Here is a 21,004-nt window from a genome sequence, read left to right as displayed (position 1 = left end):
GCGGGCAGCAATCTTGGACGGCTTTGGTGCGTAGTGGTTGTGGAGCTTCTCTTGGATCGTGTCCCACGGTGTTGCCTGGACTGCTTCAGGTGCAACCAATGCTCGGGCCGTCTCAAACACCTCAGGCCCACAGAGGCTGAGGAATAGGCCCCGCTTCCGTTCCTCTGATACTGGCTTGGAGGTAGCAGTCGAACCGAGCGAGGTAGGAGTCCCATGATTCAGAGGCTGGCGCAAACGGCGGTAGAGGCACAAGTGAAGCCATGATTCCGATGCCGGAGAGAAGGGCGATGGATGGAACACAGTGCTCTAGCCAGAACGGTCAGCTCTGAATTGGTTCTGTCCAGTGATTTCGCTCAGTGATTTCGCTCTGTGATTCAGCTCAGTTCAGAGGATGGCCGCATCTGGCTGTGCTCTGATGTCCACCGATCCCATCCTCGTCGCCAGTGTTGAATAGTGGGTAGACATGGCAGACGACACAGCGATTTCTCCAAAGCTGCTCTTTATTTTGTAAGCTGGAACAGAAACTGAACAGCAAACAGCTCAGCCGGCCTGCTTTTATAGGCAGCCAGCTTTCAACATTGTAGCAACAACAACCCAGGGTTTCCCGCCTAAAATAACTGACGTGGACCTGAGTGAAAACTATCTACAGTATCCCCCTGCTGGCCCAGGGTGAGAACATCAGTACATAACAGTCCAAGCAGGAGATAACTAAAGCATGCACCACTCTGGCAAGACAGTCCGCGGGCAGCCTGCATACCAGATGGAGCTGGTAAACAGCTGCCCTGGATACAGATTTGACCTGTGCCTCCATGGACAGCTGTGAGTCCAAAATGACTCCCAGGTTGCACACCTGGTCCTTCAGGGGCACAGTTACCCCATTCAGGACCAGGGAGTCCCCCCCACCCGCCTGCCCCCTGTCCCCCAAAAACAGTAATTCAGTCTTGTCAGGATTCAACCTCAATCTGTTAGCCGCCATCCATCCTCCAACAGCCTCCAGGCACTCACACAGGACCTTCACTGCCTTCACTGGTTCTGATTTAAAAGAGAGGTAGAGCTGGGTATCATCTGCATATTGATGGACACCCAGCCCAAACCCCCTGATGATCTCTCCCAGCGGCTTCATATAGATATTAAAAAGCATGGGGGAAAGGACAGAACCCTGAGGCACCCCACAAGTGAGAGCCCAGGGGTCTGAACACTCATCCCCCAACACAACTTTCTGGACACGGCCCAGGAGAAAGGAGCGGAACCACTGTATAACAGTGCCCCCAGCTCCCAGAAGGATGTTATGGTCGATGGTGTCAAAGGCCACTGAGAGATCCAGCAGAACTAGGAAACAGCTCTCACCTTTGTCCCTAGCCCGCCAGAGATCATCGACCAGCGTGACCAAGTTTCAGCCCCATGGTGAGGCCTGAATCCCGATTGGAAGGGATCCAAATGGTCCGCATCCTCCAGGCGTGCTTGGAGTTGTTCAGTAACCACCCGCTCAATCACCTTGCCCAAGAATGGAAGATTTGAGACTGGGCGATAGTTGGCCATAATGACCAGGTCTAAGGATGTTTTTTTAAGAAGCAGTTTAATGACCGCCTCTTTCAGCGGGTCTGGGAAGGCTTCCTCACAGAGGGAAGCATTCACCACCCCGCAGAGCCCATCGCCCAGCCCTTCCCGGCTTGCTTTTATCAGCCAGTATGGGCAAGGATCAAGAAGACAGGTGGTTGGTTTCACTTGTCCAAGCAGCCTGTCCACATCCTCGGAGGTAACAGATTGAAATTGATCCCATATAACATGACTAGACAGAACTCTAGCACTCTCCCGCCCTGGCCCTGCTCCCACGGTGGAGTCTACCTCCTTCTGAATCTGAGCGACTATCTGCAAAAAACTTTGCAAAAGCATTGCAGGAGATCTTGGGGTCCCTACTCGGCCCCAATGACGAAGGTGGTTCCGATAGATTATGAACCACTTGAAAGAGTCTCCTGCTGCTGTTTCTGCAGATGCAATAGAAGCGGCGAAGAAGGTCCTCTTCGCCGTTGCCATCGCCACTTGGTAGGCTCGACCTTGAGCTCTAACCCGTGTCCAGTCTGAATCAGAGTGAGTTTTCCGCCACCGGCGCTCTAGCCGTCTCAGCGATTGTTTCATCACCCTCAGCTCCAGGGAAAACCACGGGGCTGTCCAGGCTCCATGCAATCGTAGAGGGCGCTTCGGAGCCAGACAGTCAATAGCCCTGGTTAACTCTGTATTCCAGCGGGTCACCAGGGAATCAGCTGAAAGGCCATCAACATGGGATAAAACATCCCCTACCACTCTCTGGAAACCATTTGGATCCATTAAGTGGCGGGGGCGGGACATCCAAATCGGTCCCACCTCCCTGCAGAGGGGAAGGGTCGCGGAGAAGTCCAGTTGCACCAGGAAGTGATCTGACCATGGCACTTCTTTCGTTTCACTTTTACTTAGTGTCAGATCACCAACATCCATAGAGGTGAACACCAGGTCTAAGGCATGCCCGTAGCTATGAGTTGGGCCAGACTTATTCAGGGACAGCCCCATGGAGGCCATGCTTTCCACGAAGTCCCGAGCTGCCCCTTGTAAGGTCGTGTCGGCATGGATGTTAAAATCCCCTTGGACAACCAAGCTAGGTGTCTCCAGGAGAACATCCGCCATGACCTGAAGCAGCTCGGGAAGGGAATCCTTGGTGCAGCGGGGAGGTCGGTACACCAAAAGGAATCCTGTACTGCCCCTATTGCCCAACTTCCAGAACATGCACTCAGAAAACTGGGTCTTCCCAATAGGACGCCTGGTGCAAACTAATGACTTCCTAAAAATCACTGCAACCCCCCCTCCCCGCCCCCATGACCTGGGTTGGTGTGTGTAAGAGAAACCTGGTGGACAAGCAGCGGCAAGGACAGGCCCATCTGCTTCATCCAACCAAGTCTCTGTCACACATGCCAGGTCAAATCCTCCATCCACAATCAGGTCGTGGATGGCAGTGGTCTTATTCATCATTGACCTGGCATTGCACAGCAACACTTTCAGGCCATGTGGGTTTCCCCTGCTGATTCCAGTATCCTTCCGGTCAGGACCAGACCCGGAGGTAGGGATAGTCCTCAGACAACGACTAAACCTGCCTCCTCGGTAATGACGTGGTCTGGTTTTAGCATAGCTCCTCCTCCTGCCCGTGATCACTGAGATCGGATGTCCTGGTGCTTCTGCCCCTGTGGAACCTGCCCCAGCCATTCTGTTGGCTGAGGCCCACTCCCAGGCAGCCCTGACCCTTTCCCCTTAAAAAGCGAAATACAAACTTAACAGTGGCCTAACAAAATAGTAAAGCAAAACAAGCCAAAAACAATTATACTAGAATAAAACTAATCCCCACCCCACTCAACATTTATCCCACCCCAAACCAAACCAAAATAAAATAAAATAAAATAAAATAAAAATACATAAATAAAAACCACCGTTCACAGTGGTGCAACAAAGTAAAAACATTTAAAAAACATTTTAAAATATGTAAAAACATTTTTGACATTTGCTGCAGAGTAGCAGCAGCACCAGTGTCCTTAAAGCTGTGACGATGGTGAGTGTGGGCCCCGCCCCCTAGGCCTGGTGGAATGGGCCTGCAGGAGGGAGCAGCCTTCCGCAACACTCACGATGGCAGCAGCCATTTTAAAGCATTTTTTTTTAGTTCTTCATATATCATGTTCCAAAATTGTTTAATTTGAGGACAAGTTCACCACATGCGGAAGAAGGTTCCTATATTTTCTTTACACCTCCAACACTTGTTATTATTTTTATTGATTTTAGCTAATTTGGATGGGGTCAGTTACCATCTGGAGGTCATTTTCATAAAGTTCTCTTTAATCAGATAGCACACTATAAATTTTAAATCTTTTTACCATAAATCTGCCCACTTTTCTATTTCAGTTGGGTAGCCAAAATATTGAGCCCATTTCACCATCACTTCCTTTACTTCTTCATCTTTCAGATTCCAATCTAATAACAGTCTATGTTTTTGATAGTGTCTTTCTATTATTTAATATTAATTCTTTTTCTAGATCTGTTATCTTTGTATCCAATCCGTTTATTTTTTAATCAGATTTAATTATTTCATTTAGGTGGTAAAAGTTTTAATTGGTTATTTTTTTCTTCTATTATTTCTTTATAGGTAGGCCAATTAGTTTCCATATTTTTCTTTTTCACTGTGATTGCCTCTAACAGAGACAACCACCAAGGGGTTTTTGGTTCTTGTCAGCGCTGCCCAAGGTCCCAGCTCACACAAGACCAACGCTGCTGCTTGCTCAAGTTTAAAAGTCTTTATTGAAGTTCAGTCTCATTTCTAGACGCGCAGCGCGCAACGCTACATCTATCCGTCAGACCGTAGAACTCCCATCTGAATCTCCTCCCCCCTGACACCAGCTTAAGATTCTAGCCTTACTCCACCTCTTCCTCTGTTCCTTCTTTCTCTGGGTCCTTCTGCTAGTCGGAGTCTCAGCCCTCCGAGATTCTTCTGACGCTGATTCTCCCGACTCCTCCCCCCCCCTCCTTCGGGCTTTAGGACCTGGCTCCCAATCCGGGTTTTCTGCTGTCCCGCGCTCCTCCACATTTGAACTTGGCGCGCGCGCGCAGCCTCCCACTTTCCTTCTGACCGTTACACTTGTGTCACTGCTCCCCCTTTCGGGGAGGCTAGCTGGACCTGGCCTTCCCTCCGTCTCCCCACTCCCCGATGGAGGAGAAGCTGGTCCTGACTCACGTGACTCTTCCCCCCCACTGTGCTCTGGTGGGGGAACTGGCCCTACTGCTCCGCTACTCCCTTGGGACTCCCCTCTGGTTCCTTGTTTATGGATCGTCCCCTCTGGGATTCGCCTCGCCCTTACCATAGGCACCCCCTCCTGGGAATCTTCAGATTCGCTGGAGAAGCTCATGGAATCTCTCGGTCCGCTGTCATATTCCCCTACGCTCCCCTCTGATTCCTCTCCTCCGTTCTCTATTTGCTCTCTCCCCTGCTCTTCTGCTCCTGAACCTCTGACAGTTCTAATAGTTTTTTATTTCTTTCTCATACTGCAAAAAGCGATCTCCTTATTATATGGTTAAGGAATCCTCTATGCATTTTGACTTTATCGTATCCTAAATAACCATGCCAGCCAAATCTATTGTCCCAGTTTTCAATGTCTAGTATACTGGCAGTTTTTAATATTATCCATTCTTTGAACCATACCAGACATGCAGCCACGTAATATAATTTAAGGTCTGGCAGAGTGAACCCTCCTCTATCTTTTACTTCCATTAACAATTTAAACTTAATCCTCAGCTTTTTACCCTGCCAGATAAATCTTGCCACATCTTTCTGCCAATCTTTCAAATAATTTATTATTGGTATTGTTTGAAAGAGGTACAACATTTTCGACATCAAGGTCATCTTAACTGTGGATATTCTTCCCCATAAAGACAAATTTAGCCTCCCCCAAATTTCTAATTCTTTTTTTATTTCCTTCCATGTTTTGGCATAATTATTATTGTATAAGTTTATATTCTTTGCCGTAATCCAGATTCCTAGATATTTTGCTTTGTTTGTTATTTTTCACCCTGTCGTCTTTTCTAACTCTTGTCTTGCTTGTTCTGCCATGTTTTTCACTAATAATTTGGTTTTAGCTTTGTTTAATTTAAAACCTGAGACCTGACCAAATTCCTTTAATTTTACCAATGTTTCTATTTCTATGGCCACGGTGATCCATGCGACGGTCACCTTCAGGCTTGACTACTGTAATTTGTTCTACGCGGGGCTGCCCTTGAAGCTGTCCCAGAAACTCCAGCGGGTGCAGAATGCTGCAGCAAGACTCCTCACGGGGTCTCTGCCATGGGAGCATATTCACCCAGTACTTTTGAAACTGCACTGGCTCCCGGTGGAGTACAGGGTCAGATTTAAGGTGCTGCTTTTGAGCTTTAAAGCCCTTCACGGCCTAGGACCCTCGTACCTACGGGACCGCCTCTCCCGGTCTGCCCCACGGAGAGCCTCAAGGTCCATAAATAGCAACACCCTAGTGGTCCCAGGCCCTAAGGAAGTTAGATTGGCCTCAACCAGAGCCAGGGCTTTCTCAACACTGGCTCTGGCCTGGTGGAAATCTCTGTCTCATGAGACCAGGGCCCTGCAGGATCTGATTTCTTTCTGCAGGGCCTGTAAGACAGAGTTGTTCCGCCTGGCCTTTGGCTTGGAGCCAATTTGATTCCCTCCCCCTCTTTCTTTCTTTTTTCTTTTCCTTTCTCCTCCTGCGATGAGGTTTCAGTATTTTAATGTTGTATTTTAATTTTGTTTTTAAGTTGTATTCATTCAATTTGTTTTTATTATTGCTTGTTAGCTGCCCTGAGCCTGGCCTTGGCTGGGGAGGGCGGGGTATAAATAAAAATTATTATTATTATACTTTCTGTTGGGTTTTCTGTCATTATGATTAAATCATCAGCAAAAGCTTTTAATTTGGAAGATCTGCTGCCCAACCTACCGTAATTCCTTTTATTTTTGACTCCTCTCTACTTGCTTTTAATAATGTTTCCAGTATTGTAATAAATAGAAGCGGTGATAGTGGACATCCTTGCCTGGTGCCTTTAGAAATAATAAACATTTCGGATAACTCATTATTTATTATGATTTTAGCTTTTTGGTTTCTATGTATCGCATTTATCCCTTCCAACTCTACAGTTCTATTCTTGATTCTGTGCTTACATAAAACAGATTTTTTTTTGCACCCTGTTTTCTTTTTAAATTTTCTTTTTAATTTTCTCATTTTACAAGAATTATCACATAGATACAGTTGCACAACAAATATAGAACTACCGTATTAATGGGCCCATAGGGCGCCCCGGTCATAGGACACACCTAGTTTTTTTGGGGGGAAATAAAGAAAAAAATTTTTATTTCCCCCCCAGGCGCAGGGCTGGGGCGGGGGAAGCCCGACCCCAGCCCCCAGAACAGGCAGCTCTCCACAAGCCGTGGGACAGCTGCGCGAAGCCCGAAGCCTGGGGGGCGCTGAGCTCAGCGCGCCCCCAGGCTTCGGGGTGCAGGCAGCTCTCCATAAGCCATGGGAGAGCTGCGCGACTTCGCGCAGCTCTCCCACGGCTTGCGGAAACTTCCTGAAGCCTGGAGAGCGAGAGGGGTCGGTGCGCACCGACCCCTCTCGCTCTCCAGGCTTCAGCAAAAGCCTGCATTCGCCCCATAGGACGCACACACATTTCCCCTTCATTTTTGGAGGGGGAAAAGTGCGTCCTATAGGGCGAAAAATACGGTAATTATCTGTTAGGGATTTAATGCCATGCAAGCTATCACAACACCACAGTTCAAGAGGAAAACCACTTTGACCCGTGCTTTCTAGGCACAGAACAAGCAAAAGTGTGGACAAGCCTAGCGTGCATCATTTGAGTTGCTTTATTCTGTTGTGTGTTGTTGTTTTTTTGCTTTTACAAGACCACCGTATGCAGCGTCAGAAAACACCCCCATTTCACAGCCACTGGACAATGGGTGGTTGATACTGAGACTAATGGGGAGAAGACATCGGACATCTTCGATGGCGTAATGGTTTGCAGTGGCCACTATGCAGAGGTCAATCTTCCACTGGATTCTTTCCCAGGTGCGTTTTGAATGCATTACCTGAAACAGCACATAAGCTAGCATGATTGTGTTCCCTCTCTCCTCAGGCAAAAGAGATGTGTACTAAAATCTCAGAATATCTGGTACCTTCAGTCAAAGGAATTAACGGTGCCATGAAATCACTGATAGACAAGAGTTGCCATGTCTGATTGGTACCAGTGGTTGGCCTGTCATCAGGCAGTGGAATCTGAAGGCCATTAAGGGTGGCAGAACAGAAGGCACACCTGACCCACAGGGCACAATCCACAGGGAAGTTCTCCCATACAAGCCCTAATGAAATAATCACAAACAGCTGGTCATTACAGTTGCAAGGAGAAAGTTGCCGTTTGAATTAAGACTCCCCTTTACATTTGAGAAGATTTGATGTTTCTGCTGGTAAATTTGAAAATGTTTCTATTGTTTCCAACAGTCTCTGAAAAACTCACAAACAGGGCATGAGCTTAAGGGCTTTTCTAACCCTTTTTTTATCCCCAGCATGCAGTAGTCCGAGATATACTGCATCTGAACAGGAAGGTTCCATTTAGCTTTTATGGACGACAGCTCTTGACAGACCATGGATTATTATTTTTTAAATCCTCTATGAGAACTTGAGAGTCTCCTTGTTCCATCAGCCCAAGAATCTGGATAGTTGAATTCAGATGGTACTCAGAGGTATCTTGCCTTGGAGTTTCCCCTTAGCCTTTGATACATGGATATAATAAGATGGCAGCATACATCCGGCACTGTGCTGAGCAGCAGCTAAGGAGAAGGGGGGGGGGGACCTATTATCCAGTGGGAAATCTCTTGGGAAATAAGGGTATAAAAGCATTTCCTTCTTTTCCCCCCTCAGGGATTGAAAACTTCAAAGGTCGCTACTTCCATAGCTGGGAATACAGAGATCAAAAAGGGTTTGAAGGGCAGAAAGTCCTAGTAGTTGGTGCTGGCAACACTGGAGGGGACCTTGCGGTGGAGATCAGCCACACAGCTGCAAAGGTACCACCATCCTTTAGGGACAAATAAGTGCTGAGCTTATTTCAGTCTTGAGTGGGAGAGAAATCACATCAAGAACAACAAATTTATAGAGTGCTTTCAAGTTTAGCCCTTACAACAGCCCTTTTAAGGTGGTTTTTAATTATTTTTACCAATAATTTTGTTGTTTTTGTGTTTTTGTAAACTGCTTTGAGGGTGGTGGTAGTTGTTTTTACAATCAAGTGCTGTAGAAATTTTATGGGGGGGGGACTAACTAACAGCCTTGTAAGGTAGAGCATTATTATTATCATTATTATTCCCATGTTACAAATGGGAATAGGTGTGTTGAGGTTGAAAGAAGCAGCTTGCTTAAGTCTACTTAGTGGGTTTGTGGTAAAGGCAAGATTTTCACTAGGGACTCCTTGATTCATGACGGTTCCCATCTCTTAGCCACTGTGCTTCACAGCCAACCATGGTGTGCATTGTCCGGAATGTGCATATACTTCAAATTTTAGTCATCACTACCACTCGGGGCCAAGGCTTGTTATGATTATGGCAAATTCAGCCCTTTCCCATTGAGAAATATTTGTCCCATCCTGTCCCCACCCGGAAACTGCATTGGGAGGGAAGCCTGCATTGGTGCCACTGGAAGCTTCTCAGCTGATAAGATGCAGGTGGCGCTGTAGTCTAAGTCACCAAGCCTCTTGAGCTTGCCAGTTCAGATCTGTGTGATGGGATGACAGCACTTAATCTTTAACTTTTTTACCTCTCAGCTGATGTAGATAGAAGCTGGGGAGGGTAATTTTCATTTGGAACATAGCATGGGGGAGGGGAGGATTAACCTCTCCCTCCCCACTCCCTGTGGTCCATCTCAAACTTCCAACCCAACCCTAGAGTTATTTACATCCTTTCTAAAAGTACTTGTTAATAGTGTTCCCATAAGGAAATGGAGTTTCCCTTGGCCCTTACACTCTGTGTTTTGATCTTGATCAGCCTCCCCCAGCTTAGTGCCTTCTAGCTATTATGGACTACAGCTCCCTTCAGCCTAGCCACTATGACCAGTGGCCATGTCCACACCACAGCTTGTTTCTTAAGGGTGCTGGGAATCATAGCTCTGTGAAGCTACAGTTCCCAGGATCCTTTATGGGCAGCCATGTGCTTTTCTTGTATGGTGCAAATGTTGGCTGGAGGTCACCAGGTTGGGGATGGCTGATCTAAATGATCTTCAAGGCAGCTTGTTGTTGTTGTTAGAAATTATATACTGCCCTATACCCAAAGGTATCAGGGCAGTTCACATAAAAATATTACAGTATATAAAATAAAAACAATAACCCAATAATACCTCCCCCAAAAGATCCACATTTTAAAAGGGTATGGGAGGTTGATCAGCTTACAGCAGAGTATGCAATTCATACAAAACTCTGGAAGGGTCTTGGTGGTGGGACATGATCTTCTTCACTCTGGTACTGCTTCCACGACTGTCCTTAAGTATCATGACAGGAAGCACCAGATGTGATGCTTCTCCTCGCAGAGGCCAGATGGAATGTGCTCTTGGCTTGATTTCTGTTGGTGGGGTAGCTAAGAGGAGAAAGGTGGTCTTTGAGCCTCTCCCCAGCCCTCTGGCGCTTCTGCCACTTTAAGGGGTCTGTAGAGAGCCCATTTGTTGCATTCCCTAGTCTGCACACCCTTCCACTTTTAGTCCCAATGTTGCTGCATTATTGCCCTCTAGAGGGGCATTTGCATTTCAACATTTGTGGGATAAAAAGTTGAAGGATTTCAGCAGGAAATTACGGGACATGCACTGATTGGAAATGTGGTTTTCCACCCTGAAACTTCTTCAGGAACAAACAGTATTGAAAGCAGGATGACATATAACTGCCCCATACTATCAGGAGCACAAACACTCATGAATGCACAATGAAAAGGACATATGGAACGGCTCTTGGTATGATCTTGGTCTCCTGCTTCATCATCTCATGGCTATTTCCTGAGGAGTTACTTTTGCTATTAAGATAATGATATTGTGTGAGCACTATCAAAAGGAGCTGGCCAGCCTTTGGGCCTTGGTCTCTTTGCCACTCCATCAGACCAGTTCTCACATGCTCTCAAATCATCTGCCAGGCAGTCGGCAGCACCCTGAGGATATGCTTCTTCACTTTGAATCCTCTTCAGGTCTTCCTCAGCACCAGAAGTGGAGCATGGGTGGTAAGTCGCATTTCAGAAGCTGGCTGGCCCGTTGACATGGCCTGGACAACTCGCTTTTATGGGTTAATTGAAAAGCTGCTTCCAGAAGGCACCATATACAAGCTAATGGCAAAGAAGATGAATCGATGGTTTAACCATGAGAACTATGGCTTGATCCCTGTTAAAAGGTAATCTTCTGAATTAAGAATGTGCAAACAAGAATGGCCTGCTTACAGAAACTGAAGTTTCTGAGATTAGCATTCTTAAGTAGTAATTAACCTCAATGGGTGAACAGTATCTATTGGGAGGGGGGATTCATTTCCCAATGCATTTTGAGCAAATTTCTCTTCTTCAGCATCACTAGCCACAGTTGTCAAGGCACATACATATTGTCAAGGAGCTCACTTCTTGTTTCTATGAGTTACTTCTACAAAGAAGATCATTTTGCTGAAAGCTCACTGTAACTGCAACAGTGCACAGTAACTATCTATACGCTGGAGTGTGATTCTTGTCATACGAAGCTTTGCTGGATTTCCGTGTCTAAGGCATTGAAGTACCCTTCAGTGCCTTGGACACGAAAATCCAGCAAAGCTTCATATGTCAAGAATGAGTGTTAGAGCCAGTGCAAAAGGAGCACTGGCTTCTTGTAAGCCGTGAGAAAGGCATGCAGATGACCCAGCCTCAGGCACAGGAACAGCCACAGCCTTTCAATAGTCCCAAGAAGGCCTGAAGTTCAGTCTTGCTCTTCGGCGCTGGGGCATCACAAATGGCTCGTACCTTGTCCCCAGTCGGGTGGATCCCTTCTGCGTCCACCATAAATCCCAGAAAGTCCACTTGAGGCACTCCTAGTAGACATTTTTCCCGCTTCACCTTGAGACCCGCCGTCTGGAAACGGTGCAGAACGGTGCGGAGGCGGTCCTCAAACTCCTCTGGTGTGGGCCCGGCAATCAACACATCATTGAAGAAGGGGGTGACGCCAGGAATCCCTTTAAGGAGGGAGTCCATTAGATTCTGGAATATGCCTGGTGCCACACTGACACCGAATTGCAGCCGCTTTACCCTGAACGCTCCTCTGTGCGTCACAATCGTCTGTGCCTCTGCTGTGGCCTCATCTACTGGCAGCTGTTGATATGCTTGGGCCAAGTTCAGCTTGCCAAAAATTTTCGACCCAGCCAGGGTGGCAAGGACATGGCTGACCACTGGCACTGGGTATGCATGGGCCGTGAGGGCCTTGTTTATGGTACATTTGTAGTCTGCGCAGATGTGGACCGAACCATTAGGCTTGACGGGTGTGACGATTGGGGTTTCCCAGGGGGCATTAGGCACCGGCTCCAGCACTTCTTGCTCCACGAGCCGGTCCAATTCCTCGTTTATACAGGGTTTCAGGGCGAACAGGACCCGGCGGGCCTTGAGCCTGACCGGTCGTACTGCGGGGTCAAGCTGTAGAGCAATGGGGGGGCCCGTATACTGTCCCAATTTCCCATCGAAAACCCCCAGAAATTCTTTGCATATGGCGTCCACGTCCACTTGTAAGCTAGTGTGGTTCACCCTGGTGACGGCTAGCCCCAGTGGTCCAAACCATGCCAATCCCAGTAAGCTAATGTAGGGGCCCTTGACCACAAGCAAGTCCAGTTGCCGCGTCCGCCCTCGGTATTGCACCCTGAAGGTCCCCACCCCCATTGTGGAGACCTTACGTTTCTGGAAGTCCCAGAGGGTGAATGGGGCCGGCCTGAGTTTGGGACCCCCAGTAGGACACAGTTTCCTTAAGGTCCTTGCCGAGATTATGGATAGAGTTGAACCCGTGTCAAGCTCCATGTGGCATGGGGCCCCCTCTATCTGTACCTCTACATAAACTTTCTCTACGTTGGGGTGGGGCAACTGGTATACCTGGAAGTCCGTGAGCTCCGTCGAGTTGCCTTGGTGTGTTGGGCCCCGGGACCTGGGGCTCTTGGATTGGTCCTCTGATGCCTGGCGTTGGGTGGGCCGAGCTAGACACACCCGGGCGATGTGTCCCGATTTTCTGCACTGCCTGCACTCTGCATTGCGGAAACGGCAGGTCCTCCTCTCGTGAATTTCCCCGCAGCTTGCGCAGTTCCCTCCTTCTCGTCGAGGCAGCTGTGGTCTGTGCGCTGCTTGGGTGCGCTGCTGTACTCGGTGCACCTCCTCCATGTCAGATCCTGAGTCGTCAGTGAGGTCTTCATGGTGGACCCTCGGTTGGGACGGCAGGCTCGGCCGTGCCTCTTGTGTCAACCTCTCGGCAGCTTCCGTTGCCAGGGCCTCCTCCAGAGCGACCTGGAACGTTAGGTCCTTCTTAGCGTAGAGGCGTCGTTGCAGCTTCTCATCCTTCAGGCCACCGACGAGGCGGTCACGAAGCATGTTCTCCAGCTCTGAGAAGTTGCAGAACCGGGCGGCTTGGCGGAGAGAGGTCACAAACCCAGTTATGGTTTCCCCAGGGGCTTGCCGCTTTGCGTAGAAGGCATTTCAACGAGCCACCACTGAGGGCTGCGGCGAAAAGTGCCCCTTCAGCTGTTCCATTATTGTTTTGTATGGAACAGTAGCAACGTCTTCAGGCATAAGGAGAGCCCGGGCGATTTCAAACGTCTCCTCTCTGCAGACGCTGAAGAATATCGCCTTCTTCTTGGCGTCTTCTTCGTCGGTGACCCCTTTGGCTTCTAGCAGGAAGGTGAAACGGGAGGCGTACGCTTCCCAGTCTCCAGGTGCTGGGTTGAACGGCGAGAAGCTGCTGTCGGTTGCCATTCTGAGTTCCTTGTGTTCCGGAGCTGAAGACTGGATACACGGTGCGAGGCAGCGGTGCGGCAGGTGGCAGTGCTGTGTGTGGCAGTCAGCTCAGCGGGATCCCATCCTTGTTGCCAGTGAAATATACCCAGAGTCGCAAAGTGATTTCATGCTCTTTATTCAGCTCATAGTGGTGAGGAGGAATGAATGAATGTCCCCTCAAAGTATCTGCTTTATATACATTATTTACACAATGGGCTGCACATGATTGGCTAATTCCGGAATTCTACTGTAAGCCAATCAGGTTGTGGATTCACTTCTATCTGGAGCATGATTGGGTGGTTCCTGCCAACCAATCATACTGCTGCATTGTTCTAGGACCAATCAGACTGCTGCATTCTGAATCCTATTGTTCTAGGACCAATCAGACTGCTGCATTTTGGATCCTATTGTTCTAGGACCAATCAGACTGCTGCATTTTGGATCCTATTGTACTCAGTACATAACACCTCCAACCCCTTAGAATGAGTCTTTCCCCTCCATGTTCTCATGAAGGTACCACAGAGTGCTTACCAGTCCTTTCTTTCCAGCAAGTATCACTCCAAGGAAAGTCCAACAGTGAGTCAAAGAATGTAAAGTGCTTCACAAAGCAGGTCCAAGCAGCAGCATTTAGCAAAAAGTGTCAGGCAGTTTTACTATCAAAATATTTATGGTAACTGGGGAAGGGGGCGGCCTGGCAGCACCTGCCTCTACTGAACCATCAAATCCCAAACAGGGATACCTGCTGTGGTGGATGACCCTTGCTCTGAAAGGCGGGGCTAAAATTAAAGGGTCCAGGAACTCAGACCAGAACAAATTTCATAAAATCATACACACACTTTACAAAAACAAAACTATACAAGAGAGAAAAACTTCAAATAATTACACAGATAAAAATGGCTCAGAAGGTAAGAAAACAAGAAACACTATCTTATACAGCTAATTAACACAAACACTTACACTTAAATCTCAGTAGGCTGAGCAATGGAACAAGATGCTGTCAAAAGCCCAAAAAGACGCTGACCTCAGCTTGGCTGGCTGCTGAGAGCTCCCACCAATTCAGGTTTTATGAGAACTTATCGACTACGGGCATTCAGCTCTTCCACCCCGTTGCCTGGCGGCTTCATCATATATCTTGAGGCAGCAGGTGAAAACATTCATCTATAATAATAATAACAACAACAGTTTACAGTCAGGCCCAAATTAAAATAACTGCCAACCCCAACTAAACATTTAACCAACCCCAACCCAAACAGAGGACCCCAAATTAAAACTGTTTAAAACATTTTAAAACATTTTAGCCAAATTGCTCCAAGCAATGTCCCTCTGGCTTCCCAGGAGCCTCTTTGGGCTGTTCAGGATAAGTGCGGGCCCCGCCGTCCAGGCCAGGGGGAAATGGACCTTGCGGCAGGGAGCAGGTCCTTCTACCATACACACGGCAGCAGCATCAATGTCCCTCTGGCTCCCCATAACCAGGCCTTGAGACAATCTATGGTCTTTAAATATGTTTGTGGGGCGCTATCGGTTTATTTTGTTTTATTACATATTTTGTATTCCCATTTTGTATTTTTATGCTGTGAGCTGCCCTGAGATCTTCAGATAAAGGGTGATATGCAATTCTAACAAAGAAATAAATAAATTCCATGTGTCTGCTCCTTCCTCCTCAGAGATCAGACCCTCCAAGTGTCCATATTTCCCGGAGACATCCCTGATTTAGAGAAGCCGTCCTGGTTTCTGATTGGGTCCCAGAATGTCACACTTTTCCTTAGGATGTCCCTATTTTTTTTGGATAAATGTTGGAGGGTATGAGAGATTCAACTTGTAGAGGTCAGGGGTAGGGAGGAAACCAGAAGAATGCTTGTACACACCAACAACATATTTAACAGGCATGCCTATCATATCTCAGTGGCATAGTAGGAATTGTCCTTGGTAAAGAGGGACAGCTGGTGGTCACATATGGACTAATGGTGTTTCTTTCCACTTTCTGCTATTTAGCAATTCATCGACATCTTTAATTTTGAATGATGAGCTGCCTAGCTGTATCCTTTGTGGAACTGTGACAGTAAAGCCAAATGTGAAGAGGTTTACGGACACCTCTGCCATCTTTGAAGATGAAACAGTAGAAGAGAATATAGACACGGTCATCTTTGCAACTGGCTACTCTGCCACATTTCCCTTCCTGGAAGAGTCTCTGCGTGATGCTTGCAGGAGCAGCACATCTCTGTATAAGCACATTTTTCCTCCTCACCTAGAAAAGCCCACGTTGGCTTTTGTTGGCTTTATAGCATTAGCTGGACCCATTCTGCCAGCAGTGGAACTTCAGGCACGTTGGATCACAAGGGTATTCAATGGTATGAATGAATAATTTTATTGTCATTTTCCAGTTTACACCAAGGGGAAGCACAACAACGTTTAACAATGAAACAGTAATTGTAAGAAGGTATGAAGGAGAGGAAATGGTTGGCACTCCTCCTACGCTGTGACCTGCTGAGGCGAACATCAGATCGGGCACCACTCCTGTTTTGCATAAGGATGGGGTAGACATAGGATTAATTGGAGTAATTTGGCCTTTAAATAGTTTCATGTGTGCCAGATTAAAAACGAAAACTCAAATAAGAACCCTGCTGGGTTGAACCAAGGACTCATCTGGTCCAACATCCTGTTCCCACAGTGGCCAACCAGACGCCCACAGGAAGCTCACAGGTAGGACCTGGGTGCAACAGCAACTGGTACAGGGGTAGAGCATAGATCAGTCCTTTTCATCTCCATGCACAACACTGTCATCAAAAGTTACAGTATATAAGGCTTCAGCAGTTTTTCAAAAGTTTCCTCCTATAGAACAGAATTTCTTCAAAGTCTTGTGAAGAGTTTCTAAAATTTGCTGGACTGGGGCTGGGAGTTGTGGTGGCCAGAAAGGCATTTTGAATCCCACCCCCCGTCTAATTTGTTTGTACTTCTGCAAACCTTGGGTTCCCCTCAGAGCTGCAGACAATTTTTTTTGCATGTGTGTGGATGATGTCATATATGGACTTTATGCTACCACAACATCTAATTAGGATTCATCTCAGAGTTACACAACCATCCCAGTGTGGACTTTAGATTCCTCAAGCCTGACAGGCCATCTCTCACTAAAGGCAACTTGAATCAAAGCAGCAAGTGTACTTTCCTTTTATTGGCTGAAATACAGAAGTTCATATTTGTCATTTTCTTTCTCATACTCAGGGTCAAGTGAGCTCCCTCCAATGAGCAGACTGATCAGTGAAGTTGCTAAAAGGAAGAACGCACTCCTTAAAAAGTATGAAATGCTATATATTATTGTGCATGTTGTATGACTGTAATCATTCAGGGCTTATCCACACTTACCTTTTGCTGTGCTTTTTCCACACAAAGGTCCATGCTTTAATGCTCTGCGTGCAAGCGTTTTCCTCCCCCCCCAAAAAAACCCTGCTCTTTAAAGCTGAATCAGGGCAAACGTCAATCTGGGTTTTCCATGGATTGCTGTTTGCTCCAACTGAGCTTTAAAGAGCAGGTTTTTGCAGGCCTGGAAAGAGTGGAGGAAAGGCAAGTGGACCACGAAAGTGGTCATCCCCTTGGTCTTTTAAAATTGTAGAGCCTCCAAACTAACATTGCTTTATTCCATTGGCCCCTACATCTATAACTTTTGATTTTTGTTGTATCCAATTACTAGTTTTTCTACCTTTTAATGATATTCCTACCATTGCACAAAACCATGGCCTGCTGTGTTGCTCTTAAGCTGTTCATGTTTCTCTATGTCATAGTCCATTTTTGGATCCATAACCCATCAGAGGCAATATACACATAATGAACACTTTAACTTGCAAATCTAACAAAATCTAAGAATGGCACACCTTAAAACAATGGCTTGATTTTGGGAGTGGAGAAAGACTTGTTTGTTTCCCAATCAACTTTAATTGCACCACCTGAATTTGCTGATATGTGTCTGAATAAAAAAACAGCAGCACTCTAGAAGAGCCCTGAGTGGGGGGAAATATACAGAACTGAGAATTTAATGGCAGAAAAGAAGAAGATGCCATAAGCCTGTGGAGTGCTTTGCTCACGCTTTTGGGAGGTTCAGAGATGACTTCAAAGAGTAGTGAAGGATATCAGGCACCTCCATCCCCAGATATTTGCTGCTACCCCATTTACCCACTTTCAGAAACAACATGCTAAGGTCCCATACAACATGGGTTAAATTTTTAGAAACCTTCAGGTGGTTAAAGAGACCTCCTTCACTTTTTGCTGCTCCTGCTCTGATTGGCTGCTCTCTAGAAGTTTTTCATCCATGAAAATAGTGCCCTCGTGTGGTTAAAGAAGAGTTTCCACCACACTTGAATTCCCAGTCTTTGTCCGACCACTGAGCAGAAAATACGTGGTCATCATTATCATCCTTGTGCCAGATTTCACCATAAGGAGCAGTAAATTTTTTGTCAGGAGCAAGATGAGAAAAAAGAGCAGATTGTACAAATGGTCTTCCTCTCCTCTCCTTTTTTGATTCCTTTATGCTAAAATGTTGTGGGTGGGATATGGGGGAACGGCAGCATTATCAATAATTCCATTATTCCATTCCAAGAAACAGATGACCAGACTTCTCACCTGAACACAGATGCTGAACCTAATGCAGTGAACTACATTTGGCATCAAACAGGAAGAAGTTCATTTGCTGTTCAGACATATATCAGAAAGGCATTCAAGCTGCACCCTCACAAACTGGGCCCCTGGGACAGTCTGGGCAGCTCTGTTAAACCTGCCCCAGCCCTTCGCGCTATACTTCTGAGCAATATTCTGAGTATTTGCTTATGTGACCTGGGACTCACCTACATTAGTAAAGATACAGCGATTTGAATGTGCTATAAACATACAACACCAGATGGCACCAGAGAGCAGAAAATTTTAAAACACGGTTTTCCATAGAGATTTCTTTCTTTTGTTATGATGATCTAATTTCTGACTTACTTAAAGCGTCCCCCCCCCCCCAGTTTTCTTACCATGGAGGGTTACTACTACCACCACCACCACCACCACTACTACTAATAATAATAATTTCATTTCTATACCGCTTTATATTTTAAAGAAAAAAATCTCAAAGTTTATGCACATTTAATACATTAAAGCATCAAATAAAACAATCCAGAATAAAACAAATTCAAGCTTCAAGGAAAATCTTTCAGATCCTTCTCCAAGGGACATTTTGCTTTCCCTGTATTTATTTACCTATTTAATTTATATAGCTGCCTCATAGCAGAAGTACTGTAGGGAGCCAGTGTGCTGTCGTGGTTAGAGTGTTGGACTAGGACCTGAGAGGCCAGGAAGCTCACTGGGTGAGCAGCTGGAATACTGCAGAACCAAAAGAGGGAGGTAAAAAAAAAGCTTCATCAAAAGCAAGCCAGGGGCTTCAGCATTGCCCCTACGCTAAGGGGCTTTACTTACCCCATTGAATTAGAAAAGAATTCAATAAACTGGTGGACCTCTGGGTTCCATTTGATGCCAGTGTTTTCATCCTTTTTTGATTCTATGATATCAGCAGCATGTCTGATTGGCTCCATGGCATCCTAACATGATTACATTTAGCAGTGGTCTCTGATTGACTAGGATAACTAGAGAAGGAATGATAAAGAGAGATAACAGTCACTGAAGCAACAGCATAGGCTGAAAAAACAGCCTTCTAAAATTGCTATTTTTGAGACAAAGGTCAAATTGGAAAATACTTGGCATAATGCTCGGCTGTTGAAATTTGTTGGCCAGCACCTGGGTTCAAATTATTTCCTCAGCCATCAAGGCAATGGGCAAGTTGCTCCTCTCAGCCTAACTACTAGGAAAAAATGACAAGTAAGGTTCTCCAGCATGTTGCCCCCCACCTCCAGCCCCCCATGACACTGGACCCTGCCTCTTCTGCCCCCCACATTCCGGTGTTTGGCTCAAAAGTCTAAAAGGGGCTTCTAACCACATTTGGCTAAATAGTTAGAAGCCTTTGTGTTACATTACCCAAGTTCCCAGTTTTGAGTAGGCTTCAAACTGCCTCTGGCCTCCACACTCAAGCAAGGAAGCATACAAGGAGAGGAGAGGACCTACCTGGTGCGCAGGATACAAGGGGGCGGAGCTGGTCCATGCACCCCCCGCCCCCTATGTATCTTGAAGGCTCATGGGATCAGACTGTGTAGTACTACAGTCACCTCTGCGGGGGGGAGGGGGGGCTACAAGACAGGTGAATTGTGCTTACTGGGCCTTAGAAGCTTGACACTCTTCCCATTTCTTTTCCACTTTAGGGGTATTACTGATATTTCCAGCAAGAAAGACAAAACCAGGATAAGATTCGTCTCCTACATGGATGAAATTGCTGCTTGCCTAGGTGTGAAGCCCAATGTGCCATTGCTTTTCCTATCAGACCCCAAACTAGCCTGGATGGTTTTCTTTGGCCCCTGCACTTCTTATCAGTACCGCCTGACTGGACCTGGAAAGTGGAGGGAAGCCAGAGGTGCAATCCTGACCCAGTGGGACCGAGTTCTAAAGCCCCTGAAGACACGGGTCGTAGAAGACTCTCCCCAACCTGCTACAGTTCCCCACTGGCTTAAAGCCCTTGCCCTGCCCATATTTCTGGGGGGCGCCTTGATCATTCTTAAATACCCACCTCCTGCACGGCTACCAAGAACAAATGGATGGAGTGTATTAAATTCGTTTCATGTTTAGTGGGTTAAGCAATGTTCACAATGCCTGGTCACACCAGTCTTGAAAAATTACTCATGACCAGAGAAGCCATGTGCAGAGAGTCAGGCACACGCACTGGAGCTGTTCTTGTATTTTGTGGGTCCTGTAGGCTTGGGGAAATGATATTATAAACTTAGCATGTAGTTTGACTGGATAAATGTGAAGTCTTTATTTTCCAATTATTGTTTAACTGTGAGGGTGATCTCTGTGTTGTAACAGTGTAGTCAGAGAATAGTTTACTGCCATGGTTCCCAATGTGGGGCCCACACAGGGCCGTAGCTGGGGGGGGTGAGGTGGGGCCCCACCGGGGTGCAGGCGATGGGTGTGTGTGCAAAATAGGCTAAAAATATGTCCATAAATATTTATTATTGCCTCATAAGAAATGGTTTTAAATAGAGGGTGAATAGAAGGGGGGGGGGTTTGAAGGAGAGGCAGAAAGAAGAGCTAATTTGTCTGTAGCTAGGGGGCACAATCTGGACGGTTCTGCCAGGGGTGCAAGATCACCTACCTACAGCTCTGGGCACACGCCCCACAGGGGGGCAATTTGATTTTTATGGGGGGCAATTTGAGAGTGAGTTATTAACAGTGAGAGGACGCGGGTGGCGCTGTGGGTTAAACCACCGAGCCTAGGACTTGCGGATCAGAAGGTCGGCGGTTCGAACCCCTGCGATGGAGTGAGCTCCCGTTGCTCGGTCCCTGCTCCTGCCCACCTAGCAGTTCGAAAGCACATCCCACCGCCGGCGG

General features: G+C 46.9%; 1 protein-coding gene across 1 annotated transcript in view; it reads left to right on the top strand.

Moving 5' to 3' along the window:
* Positions 1-20,537, top strand: part of LOC128415211 (dimethylaniline monooxygenase [N-oxide-forming] 4-like) — a 29,846-nt gene extending 9,309 nt beyond the window's left edge. Inside the window, exons 3-8 of the mRNA XM_053391157.1 lie at positions 7,448-7,610; positions 8,460-8,602; positions 10,751-10,950; positions 15,533-15,888; positions 16,760-16,832; positions 19,822-20,537. Of these exons, the coding sequence (XP_053247132.1) occupies positions 7,448-7,610; positions 8,460-8,602; positions 10,751-10,950; positions 15,533-15,888; positions 16,760-16,832; positions 19,822-20,242 (1,356 nt within the window). The 3' untranslated portion in view covers positions 20,243-20,537. The remainder of the gene's footprint in view (positions 1-7,447; positions 7,611-8,459; positions 8,603-10,750; positions 10,951-15,532; positions 15,889-16,759; positions 16,833-19,821) is intronic.
* The last annotated feature ends 467 nt before the right edge of the window (positions 20,538-21,004 follow it).

The sequence above is a fragment of the Podarcis raffonei genome, chromosome 6 (genome assembly GCF_027172205.1).
Source record: "Podarcis raffonei isolate rPodRaf1 chromosome 6, rPodRaf1.pri, whole genome shotgun sequence".
NCBI lineage: Eukaryota > Metazoa > Chordata > Lepidosauria > Squamata > Lacertidae > Podarcis > Podarcis raffonei.
The sequence above is the reverse complement of the archived record's forward strand: the minus strand, read 5'-3'. Positions and strand labels throughout refer to the sequence as shown.